Here is a 12,247-nt window from a genome sequence, read left to right as displayed (position 1 = left end):
CCTTTGAGAAAAGTAATTCCTCCTCATCTCTGATTTAAATCTACCACCCCTTAGCCTAAAACTATGGCCTCTCATTCTAGAATGCTCCATAAGGGGAAACATCCGCTCCATGTCTACTTTGTCTATCCCCTTTAGCATCTTATATACCTCAATTAGATCTCCTCTCATCCTTCTAAATTCTCTCGAGTATAGGCCTCAATCTCTCCTCGTAAAACAAGCCCTGCATCTCTGCAATCAATCTGGTGAACCTCCTCTGAACCGCCTCCAGTGCAACTACATCCTTCCTCAAGTAAGGGGACCAAAACTGTGTACAGTACTCCAGGTGCGGTCTCACCAATGCCTTGTACAGTTGCGACAACACTTCCCTATTTTTATACTTTATTCCTTTAGCAATAAATGCCAAAATTCCATTTGCCTTCCTTATTATCTTCTGTACCTGCATACTAGCTTTCAGCGATTCATCCACAAGGACACCCAGATCTCACTGCACTGAAGCATTCTGAAGTTTCTCTCCATTTAAATAATAAGTCGCCTTTTTATTCTTCTGACCAAAATGGATAACCTCACACTTATCCACGTTAAACTCCATCTGCCAAATTTTGGTCCATTCACCTAACCTGTCCATATCCATTTGTAAATTTCTTATTTCTTCATTGCAACTTACTTTCCCGCCTATTTTGGTGTCATCTGCAAATTTAGCTACAGTACCTTCTATCCCTGAATCCAAGTCATTAATATAGATTGTAAACAGTTGGGGCCCAAGGGCCGAACCCTGTGGCACCCCACTAGTTACAGATTGTTATCCAGAAAAAGACCCATTTATCCTGACTCTCTGCTTTCTGTTGGTTAGCCAATCCTCTATCCAAGCTAATATATTACCCCTAACTCTGTGTGATCTTATCTTGTGTATTAACCTTTTGTGCAGCACCTTATCAAAGGCCTTCTGAAAGTCCAGATTTACTACATCTACAGGATCCCCATGATCCACTTTGCTTGTCACATCTTCAAAGAACTCTAGCAAATTAGTCAAACATGATTTACTCTTCATAAAACTATGTTTACTCTGATGGATTGCATTTTGACTTTCCAAATGCCCCGTTACTACTTCCTTAATAATGGATTCCAACAATTTCCCAATGACAAGCGTTAAACTAACTGGTCTATAGTTTCCTACTTTCTGCCTCCCCACCTTTTTGAATAAGGGCGTTATATTAGCATTTTTCCAATCCACTGGAACCTTTCCAGAATCTAGGGAATTTTGGAATATTATAGCCAATGCATCCACTATCTCCGCTGCCACTTCCTTTAAGACCCTGGGATGTAGGCCATCAGGGCCTGGGGACTTGTCACCCTTTAATCCCAATAGTTTGCTCAGTACTTTTTCTCTAGTGATGGTGATTGTTCTAAGTTCCTCCTTCTCTATATCCTCTGCACTACCTGTTACTATTCGGGTGGTACTAGTGTCCTCCACTGTGAAAACTGAGGCAAAACATTGACTAAGCATCACTACCATTTCTGCGTTCCCCACTATTAACTCCCCAGTCTCGTCCTCCAAGAGACCAACGTTCACTTTAGCTACCCTCTTTCCTTTTGTAGACTTGTAGAAGCTTTTGCTATCAGTTTTTACATTTTGCGCTAGTTTTCTTTCATAATTTACCTTTGCTCTTTTTATTATTTTTTTAGTAACCTTTTGTTGATCTTTAAAAGTTTCCCAATCTTCCAGCCTGCCACTGACCTTTGCAATTTGGTATGCCTTAGTTTTTGCCTTTAAGTTATCTTCAACTTCCTTGCTTAGCCATGCTTAACATAAATAAGGCCCCAAGCTAGCGTATTTTTTTTAAGGGAGTAACTAGCTTAATCGAGAGGGACCTCGTGGCAGGAGAACTCAGACCCATGATATGTTCCTCCTGCAGGATGTGGGAAATGAGGGAAGCTTCCAGCGTCCCTGGTGACCATGTGTGCGGAAGGTGTGTCCAAATGCAGCTTCTAGCTAACCGGATTTCGGAGCTGGAGCTGTGGGTGGACTCATTGTGGAGCATCCGCGATGCTGAGCAAGTCGTGGATAGCACGTTTAGCGAGGTGGTCACACCGCAGGTGAAGATTACACAGGCAGTAAGGAAATGGGTGACCATCAGGAACAGTAAAAGACTCAGGGAGGTAGTGCAGGAATCCCCTGTGGTCATCCTCCTCTCTAACAGATATACCACTTTGGATACTGTTGGGGGGGATGGCCTCTCAGGGGAAAGTAGCAACAGCCAAGTTCACGGCATTGTGGGTGGCTCTGCTGCTCAGAGGGGCGGGAGGAAAACAAGTGGCAGGGCTATAATGACAGGGAATTCAATAGTTAGGGGCACAGACAGATGCTTCTGTGGCCGCAAACGTGAATCAAGGATGGTATGTAGCCTCCCTGATGCCAGGATCCAGATGTCACAGAGCGGCTGCAGGACATCCTAGGGAGAGAAGGTAAACAGCCAGTGGTTGTGGTACACATTGGTACTAACAACATAGGTAAACTAAGAGATGAAGTCCTGCAAGCTCAGTACAGGAAGTTAGGAGATAAATTAAAATGCAGGACCTCAAATGTAGTAATCTCAGGATTACTCCCAGTTCCACGTGCTAACGAGAGTAGGAATAAGAGGACAGACCAAATGAACACGTGGCTGGAGAGATGGTGTAGCCGGGAGGGATTCAGATTTTTGAGGCACTGGGACCAGTTCTGGGGAAGGTGGGACCTGCACAAACCGGACGGGCTACACCCAGGCAGAGCTGTGACCAGTATCCTCACGGGGGCTTTTGCTAGTTCTGTTGGGGAGTATTTAAACTAATGTGGCAGGGGGATGAGATCCCAGGAGTAGGATCAGATAGGTCAGATTCAGATCAGAAAAATGGAGGTAGAACATTAGCTAGGGACGTTGTGACAGACCTGGAGTTGCAGGAGAATCAAAGTTTAAAAAGTGTCCAGCAAGGGAAATTGACGGGGTTAAACTGTTTATACTTCAATGCAAGGAGTATTACAAACAAGGTAGATGAGTTAAGGGCACAGGTAGACACATGGCAGCAGGATGTCGTTGCTCTAACGGAGACCTGGCTAAAGGAGGGACAAAACTGGCAGCTTAATATTCCTGGCTATAAAGCCTTCAGACATGATAGAGTAGGAGATAAAAAAAGGAGGGGGCGTAGCACTAATGGTTAAAGAATCAATTCCAGTTGTGAGAAGGGATGATATACTAAATGGGTCAACAAACGAGGCTTTATGGATTGAGCTTAGAAATAAAAAAGGGGCAGTCACACTACTGAGAGTATACTACAGACCCCCAGATAGTGAAAGGGAGATAGAAGAACAAATATGTAGGCAAATTTCTGCAAGAGGGCAATAATAGAAGGAGACTTCAACTATCCTAATATCAACTGGGATTCAAACAATATAAGGGGCACTGAGGGAGAAAAATTCATGCAGTGTGTCCAGGAAAATTTTTTCAACCGATTAGGGAGGAGATGCAATTCTAGACCTAGTCTTGGGGAACAAAGAAGGGCAAGCGGGTGAAGTGACAGTTGGCGACCATATCAGGGACAGTGATCACAATTCAGTTAGATTTAGCATTACCATGGAAAAGGACAGAGATAAGGCAGGAGTAAAAGTCTTGAACTGGGGGAAGGTAAATTTTGCAGAAATGAGAAGGGACTTGGCTGAGGTAGACTGGACAGCACTGCTGGAGGATAAAACAGTGGAAAACCAGTGGGAGGCACTAAAAAGTGAGATCCTAATTGTACAAAGTAGACATGTCCCCTACAAAAATAAGAGTGATACTGCCAAATCTAGATCTCCCTGGTTGTCTAGAGGAATACAGGGGAAGATCAAACAGAAAAAGAAAGTGTACGATAGGCACAAAGAACTAAGCACTGCAGATAGCCTAGATGAATATAGGAAGTGCAGGGATGAAGTAAAAAAGGAAATAAGGAAATCAAAGAGAGGGCATGAAAAAAGATTAGCAAGTAACACAAAGATGTTTTACCAATACATTAATGCTAAAAGGTTAGTTAAGGAAAATGTGGGACCTATCAGAGCTGAAGATGGAAACTTGTGTGTAGATGCAGAGCTGTGGGAAGGGTTTTGAATGAATATTTTGTCTCCGTGTTTACAAAGGAAAGGGAGGATGTAGATATAGTAGTCCAGGAGGAACACTGCGAGATATTGGACGGGATAGTCATAAAGAGAGAGGAAGTATTCGAAGGGTTGAAATCCTTGAACATTGATAAGTCACCAGGGCCAGATGGATTGTTTCCAAGGCTGCTGAAGGAAGTCAGGGAGGAGATAGCAGATGCTCTGAGGATGATTTTCCAATCTTCACTCGATACAGGGGAGGTACCGGAGGACTGGAGAAATGCAAACATAGTTCCATTGTTTAAAAAGGGATTAAAGGAAATGCCAAACAATTATAGGCCAGTTAGTCTTACATCAGTTGTGAGCAAATTAGTAGAATCAATCCTGAGAGATAGGATTAACTGTCATGTGGAAAGGCATGGACTAGTCAGGGATGGTCAGCATGGATTTGTTAAAGGAAGGTCTTGCCTCACAAATTTGACTGAATTCTTTGAGGAAGTGACAAGAAAGGTTGATGAAGGTAGTGCAGTGGATGTTGTGTACAAGGTGTGTGTGCAAGGCATTTGACAAGGTCCCACATGGCAGGTTGGTCAGGAAAGTAAAAACCCATGGGATTCAGGGTAATGTGGCAAACTGGATAGATTGTTGGCTTTGTAACAGGAAACAAAGGTCGATGGATGCCCTTGTGAATGGAAAGTTGTCTCAAGTGGTGTTCCATAGGGCTCGGTGTTGGGACCCTTGCTGTTTGTGTTATATATTAACGATTTGGACGTGAACGTAGGGGGCATGATTGGGAAATTTGCAGATGACACAAAGATTGGCCGAGTAGTGGATAGTGTAGAGGATAGCCATAATCTCCAAAACGATATAGATGGGTTGGTGGAGTGGGCGGTAAAGTGGCAGATGGATTTTAACATAGAGAAGTGTGAGGTCATACATTTAGGGAGGTCAAACAGTTACAGGGATTACACAATAAATGGGAATATACTAAGAGGGGTAGATGAAGTGAGAGATCTTGGCGTACAAGTACACAGGTCCCTGAAGGCAGTAGTTCAAGTAGACAAGGTTGTAAAGAAGGCATATGGAATGCTCTCCTTCATTGGCAGAGGTATAGAATATAAAAGTAAGGAAATAATGTTGGAATTGTATAAAACACTGGTGAGGCCACAACTGGAGTATTGTGTGCAGTTCTGGTCACCACATTACAGGAAGGACGTAATAGCTCTGGAGAGAGTGCAGAGGAAGTTTACAAGAATGTTGCCAGGGTTAGAAAAGTGTAGCCACGAGGAGAGATTGGATAGTTTGGGGTTATTTTCCTTAGAACAAAGAAGGCTGAGAGGTGACTTGATTGAGGTGTACAAAATTATGAGGGGAATAGATAGAGTGGACAGGATAAAATTGTTTCCCTTGGTGGAGAATTCTAGAACCAGGGGACATAGATTCAAAATAAGTGGCAGAAGGCGTAGGGGGGATATGAGGAAGAACTTTTTTACACAGAGGGTAGTGGGTGTCTGGAATTCGCTGCCCAAGTTGGTGGTAGAGGCAGAAACTCTAAACTCTTTTAAAAAGTACCTGGATCTGCACCTTAAGCTGCAGGGCTATGGGCCGGGTGCAGGTGGGGTTAGAAAGGGCACCTGGGTGTCCTCGGGCTGGCATGGACAAGAAGGGACATATGGCCTCCTTCTGTGCTGTAAATTTTCTATGGTTCTATGGATGCTTTTTCCCCCTCTTACCATCTTTCTTCCTCATTGGGATATATTTTACTTGGGAGGAACTGAATATCTCCTTAAATATCTGCCACTGTACTACCTTGTAGTCTTCCTGCCCAGTCCACTAGGGCCAAATGTGCCCTCATACCCATGTAGTTACCTTTGTTTAACTCCAGAACACTACTATGGGATTCAATTTTCTCACTCTCAAACTGAACTTGAAATTCTATCATGCTATGATCATTCTTCCCTGGAGGATCCTTTACTATGAGTTCGCTAATTAATCCCATCTCATTACACAAAACCAAATCCAGAATAGCCTGCTCCCTGGTTGGTTCCACAACATATTGCTCCAAGAAACAATCTCTAATACACTCTATGAACTCTCCCTCAAGGCTACCCTTGCCAATTTGATTAGTCCAGTCTATATGCATATTAAAATCACCCATGATTATTTCTTACATGCTCCCAGTATTTCTTGGTTTATACTGTGCCCTACTGTTAAACTACTGTTTGGGGACTTATAGATTATTCCCACCAGGGACTTCTTTCCTTTGCTATTTATTTCTACCCAGACTGACTCTATGTCTTGCTCTCCAGTGCCTATATCATTCCTCACTATAGCACTGATCTCTTCCTTTACTAACAAAGCTACACCACCTCCTTTTCTTTCCTGCTGATCCTTCCGAAACACTGAGTATGCTTAGATATTCAACTCCCAAACCTGTTCTCCCTGTAACCACGTCTCAGTAATCGCCACCAAATCATACCTATTTATCTCTATTTGCGCTGTTAACTCATTAGTTTTATTCCGAATGCTACGTGCATTTAGATACAAAGCCTTTAAGTTTGCCCTATTGTCAATTTTCCCTCCTCTTATATGATTCTTTGGTGCAATATGGCGTTCACACACTCTGTCCTTCCTTTCACTTTTTGTTAGCAATCAGCCTCGTCACTAACCTGCACTTTTACCCTCTCCTTAAACTTGGATTTTTTATATTTCCATGTAACTGAACCCTCCCCCTCACTATTTAGTTTAAAGCCCTATCTACTACCCTAGTTATGCGATTCGCCAGGACACTGGTCCCAGCCTGATTTAAGTGGAGCCCATCCGAACGGAATAGCTGTCTTTCCCCAGTACTGGTGCCAATGTCCCATGAATTCAAACCTACTTCTCCCATACCAATCTTTGAGCCACGCATTTAGCTCTTTAATCTTATTGACCCTATGCCAATTAGCTCGTGGCTCAGGTAGTAATCCGGAGATTATTATTACCTTTTTGGTTCTGCTTTTTAATTTAGCCCCTAGTTGCTGGTACTCCCTCAGCAGAACCTCTTTCCTCCTTCTACCTATATCGTTGGTACCTACATGGACCACAACAACTGGATCTTTCCTCTCCAATTCCAAGTTCCTCCACAGCCCAGATGAGATATCCTTAACCCTGGCACCAGGAAGGCAACACAGCTTTCGGGACTCTCGATCCTGGCTATAGAGAACAGTCTCTATTCCCTTAACTATACTATCCCTGATTACAACTACATTTCTCTTTTCTCCTCCCACTTGAATGGCTCCCTGTACTACGGTCCTATGGTCAGTTTGCTCATCCTCCCTACAGTCCCCGCTCTCATCCACACAGGGAGCAAGAATCTTGAACCTGTTGGATAAGGGCAAGGGCTGAGGCTCCTGCAGTGCTACTTCCTGGATCCCTCTACTTGCCTCGCTCATAGTCACACCCTCCTGCCGAATTTAAGGTAGTTAATCTAAGGGGTGTGACTGTCTCCTGAAACACAGTGTCCAGGTAACTCTGGGGACTTAACATTGGGGAGGCTAAATTCAGACTGGGTGACCGCTTTGTGGAACACCTTCGCTCAGTCCACAAGCGTGACCCTGAACTTCCTGTCACTTGCCATTTCAATTCACCATCTTACTCTCATGCTCACATTTCTGTCCTCAGCCTGCTACAACGTTCCAGTGAAGCCCAACGCAAGCTGGAGGAACAGCACCTCATCTTCCAATTAGAGATTTTAGAGCCTTCTGGACTTAACATTGAGTTCAACAACTTTAAACCTTGAACTCTGTCCTCCATTTTGATTTTTTCCAACCCCCCCTGCCCACGAACCTCCTAAGTTCCAGTCTGTATCTTGTTCTCATGTTCTGCTATTAATTCGCTCTGCTATCTGACCTTTATGCCACTATTAACATCTGCTTTAGACTTTAACACTATCATTACCACCCCCTTTGTCTTGTGTCCATGACATCTTCATCATTTTATCTCTCCTGGCCTCCAACCTATCCCTGACCTTCTATTTTTCTCCACCTGTTTCCACCCCCTTGTCAAGAGCATGAAAAACATCACATTTCTACCTCTCTTCAGCTCTGAAGAAGAGTCATACAGACTCAAAACATTAACTCTGTTTCTCTCTCCATAGACGCTGCCAGACATGCTGAGTTTTTCCAGCATTTTCAGCTTTTATGTAATTGCTCTGCTGTGTTTTCATGTGCCTAGGATCTCAGCTCTGAAATTCCCTCCTTAAACCTTTCCACTTGCTTCTTAAAACTACCTGTTTGACAAAGTTCTTGGTTATCCAGCCTCTTTCTGTGGTTCAATGTCAAATTTTGAGGAATCACACTCTTGTGACGCATCTTGGGACGTTTTGTTACATGAAAGCTGCTATATAAATGTAAGTTATTATTGGTCAGATTTTACAGATACAGCAGGGTCTGGGTAAAATCTTTCCTTGGGCTGACAAATGGCAGGTAACACTCACATCACATAAGTGCTAGCTAATGACCATCTTGAACAAGTGAAAGTTCAGATATTCTGGCAGCGACTTTCAATGCTGTCACTCTCACCAAGTCCCCCAACATCAGGATCATGGTTTCGTCACTGACCAGCAGCTGAAACTAGCCATATCAATGCTGCACAGAGGTTGTACTCTGTCATAAGTGGCTTATGTCCTGCCCCTGCAAAGCATTCCACAGGACTCAAGTTAGGAGTGTGATGGAATGCTCATCACTCACCTGTGTGCAGCTTCAACAATACTCAAGAGGCTTAAAACCATCCAGGATAGAGCAGTTTGCTTAATCAACACCTCTGCCGTTGGGCTCAATATCCAGTACCAGCCAACTCTGACTGTGGTACGTACTATCTACAGGATGTGCTGCAGCAACTTACCAAATTGACTTCAACAACACCTCCCTTGCCTGTGACCTCTACCACCGAAAACAACAAGAGCGCCATCAGCTCCAGGTTCCCCTCCAAGTTACACAGCATTCTGTTTTGCAAATATTTTGTTGTTCCGTCAGTTGTGGGAGAACCATCATCACAAGGGGCACAGCAGTTTTCAGGGGAGGATGGGTAATAACAGCAAACTCATCAGTGTTGCCCACAAGCTGATGCCATGCTCAGCCAAGTCAGTTGTGGCTCAGTTGTTAGCACTCTTGCTTCTGAGTCCAATGGTTGTGGACTCTGTTCCACTTAGGAGACTTGAGCGCAAAAATCTAGGCCGACACTCCAGTGCAGTGCTGAGAGAGAGTGTTGCAGTGTTGGGAGTGCTGTCTTTGGAGTGACATGTTATACCTAGGGCCTACCTGCTCTCTCAGGTGGACATAAAGGATCCCGTGGCTCTATTTCAAAGAAGAGTAAGGGCACTCACATTCTCTCTGATGTCCCGGCAAACGTTTATCCCTCAATCAACATCATAAAAACAGATTATCCCATCGTTATCACATCGCTGTTTGTGGGAGCGTGCCGGATTTCCTAACGTTACAACAGTTACTCTTCGAAAAACCTTTACTGACTACAAAACGCTTTACGACAAATGGAGGTGTGCAGTTTTTCTAACACACCACTCAGTTTACATGCTATTCAACATATGCACACAATCAATTACTTCTGAGTAATCTTACAGCTTGGCAGATGATGATTTGCTCACCTGACTCTTTCCTGTCCCAGCATTTCCAACCACAAAGACTGAGTGACGGACAGCCAACAACTCTTCCAGCTGAACCACCTAGGATAAAGGCAACATTGACAACAATGATTACTTAAACTGAAGGAATGGGTTAGAAGAACGCACTGGTATTTTTATTTCTGAAAAAATCCACTTATATCTAGCAATGTAACTAAGCTTTGTGTTTCTATGTTTGTAATATTATAATACTTTAGAGAGCCTCTCTGTATGATAACTGTCATATAATAACTTTTATCCCATTTTCACCTGAAACGATGGTTCTTTATTACGACCCTCTATCAATCCTTAATCCTAGAATTTTTATCCAGCCTTGACAGATATGGAATGAATTTTGAAAATCTGACTCAGTTCCTCCTTAACGTAGGGCCCACAGCACAAAATTGCCCCGAATCTAGAAATAACTGCAAAATAAAAATTGCCACTCATACTCAGACAAGTTGGCATTGATTGGAAGTGGAGAAATTTACACTACAAAGTGAGAAGGGCACCTCTCAGGTTAGAGTTAAGCCAATTGTTGGACAGAATAAAAAGATGTTAGAAAAATTCAACTTTGACAGCATTGCAAAATAAACAGTAGCAGATTATACAACCTGCTCAATTTTCCTTTGGTTTATAATGGACACGTGATCTACGACCATCCATTTTTGCTCACTAGCCCAAATTGAATTTCATCCTCATTTGGTCTGTATCTAACTGAACTCTATTTGGCCTGGGTGAATTTTGGGTTCAGATTATTGACATTGGATGATAGAAATGAGGAAAGTGCTCCTCTTCTCACCAATGATGTACTTATGAAGCACTGGCGCCTCAATTTACTCAGGAATGTACAATAAAGAGAGGAAACCCACACTTTGGATAATATTTTATCAATGGCATGCTGTTCCCGATGGCAGAACTGGAAGTGGGCGGTAAAGTGTCAGTGGCAGGAACAAGGGGGGTGTGCGATCATGCGGTGGGGGAAACTTTTCAGTGGTGAAACCTGCCATCAACTGACAATGCAGCAGGTAGGGGCAGCCTATAATAAGGCCTTCTGGCCAAACAGGAAGGGTCTGCATCATGATCATAACTTCCACGCCAAACTTCACTGCCTCAGTAGTTTCGTTATTATTTTGGTTCAGATAGTGACCCTAATCTCCCCTGCCACCCCCCGGCAAAATTTCTCTTCCATCACTGTATATCGTATTATTTACTGTCATTCATCATCCACCCGCCCCACCTCCTCTTCTCCCCTCACATCCAATATGTCTGAGTCTAGACAGAGTAGACATAGGCTTGCCCATAGCTTAACGACACCTCCCACCTCTCCTCTAAGACATCAGGGAAAGATGGGATCTGTTCTTTCCCATGGGTGACAACAGAAGACCCCCTCCCCAGTCCAAGGTGACCTGGATGAAGGTCACAGAGGAGGTGAGCAAGCCTCTGGTCCATACAAGAACCTGGGTCTAGTGCAGAAAATGGGGCAATGACCTGCTCAGAGGCTGCATCTCACCAAAGGGTCTCACATGGGGTCAGGGGTTGCATCTCACCATAGGGTCTCACATGGAGTCAGGGGTTGCATCTCAACAAAGGGTCTCACATGGGGTCATTAATTAATTTATATTTGTGAGTGGGCAGCAATACCAGGTGGATGAATGCGTGCTCAGCCACAGTGCCACATGGCAACTGAGCCTAAAGCATGTGAAATTGTGGCTTATTTGTGAGCACTTGGATGCACCGTACAAATGAGAAACCAGTTGTAAGAAATTGGGGTCTTTAATAAGCAGATATTTTCTGCATTTTATGGGAATATCTAAACAGCCTTGAATCTCTCTCTGGAAAAAGGCTTTCTAAACACTTTGACCTTTAAACAGTCTTAGTTCAGACTGCCATGTTGATATTCCAAACAGGTATGATGGCATCTTGTGCAGCCCCTTATCCATGCAAAGGCCAGGGTTTTTTTTGTTTTTTTTTTATTATTTGTTCATGGGATGTGGTCACTGCTGGCTATGCCAGCATTTATTGCCCTTGCTCAGAGGGCACTTTAACTGTCAACACATTGCTGTGGATCTGGAGTCATATGTAGGCCAAACCAGGTAAGGATGGCAAATATCCTTCCCTAAAGGACATTAGTGAACCAGATGGGTTTTTTACAACAATCGACAGTGGTTTCATGGTCATCATTAGACGTTTAATTTTTTTTATTGAATTCAAATTCCAGCATCTGCCATGGTGGGATTCAAACCCAGGTCCCCAGAGCATTACCCTGGGTCTCTGGATTATCAGTCCAGTGACAATACCACTACGCCACCACCTCCCCCCTGCCATTGACCCCCATTGACTCCAGTGGGCAAGGTTGCAGAAGAAACCCCTGCACCAGTGCAGGAGACCCCCAGTAGGATACAGCTCTCAGGGTCATGGACCTCCAGAGGATGTCCATTACAGTCATCAAAGACAATGGGGCAGTGCATTGAACAGACTGCCTC

At 43.7% G+C, this 12,247-nt stretch overlaps 1 protein-coding gene across 1 annotated transcript in view; it reads right to left on the bottom strand.

Annotated features, from left to right (window-relative positions):
• Window positions 1–12,247, bottom strand: part of LOC144678871 (dynein axonemal heavy chain 11-like) — a 552,140-nt gene that overhangs the window by 298,816 nt on the left and 241,077 nt on the right. The window contains exon 39 of the mRNA XM_078538870.1: window positions 9,747–9,824. Within this exon, the coding sequence (XP_078394996.1) occupies window positions 9,747–9,824 (78 nt within the window). The remainder of the gene's footprint in view (window positions 1–9,746; window positions 9,825–12,247) is intronic.

This window comes from Cetorhinus maximus, chromosome 3, assembly GCF_964194155.1.
Source record: "Cetorhinus maximus chromosome 3, sCetMax3.hap1.1, whole genome shotgun sequence".
In the NCBI taxonomy this organism is placed as follows: domain Eukaryota; kingdom Metazoa; phylum Chordata; class Chondrichthyes; order Lamniformes; family Cetorhinidae; genus Cetorhinus; species Cetorhinus maximus.
The sequence above is the reverse complement of the archived record's forward strand: the minus strand, read 5'-3'. Positions and strand labels throughout refer to the sequence as shown.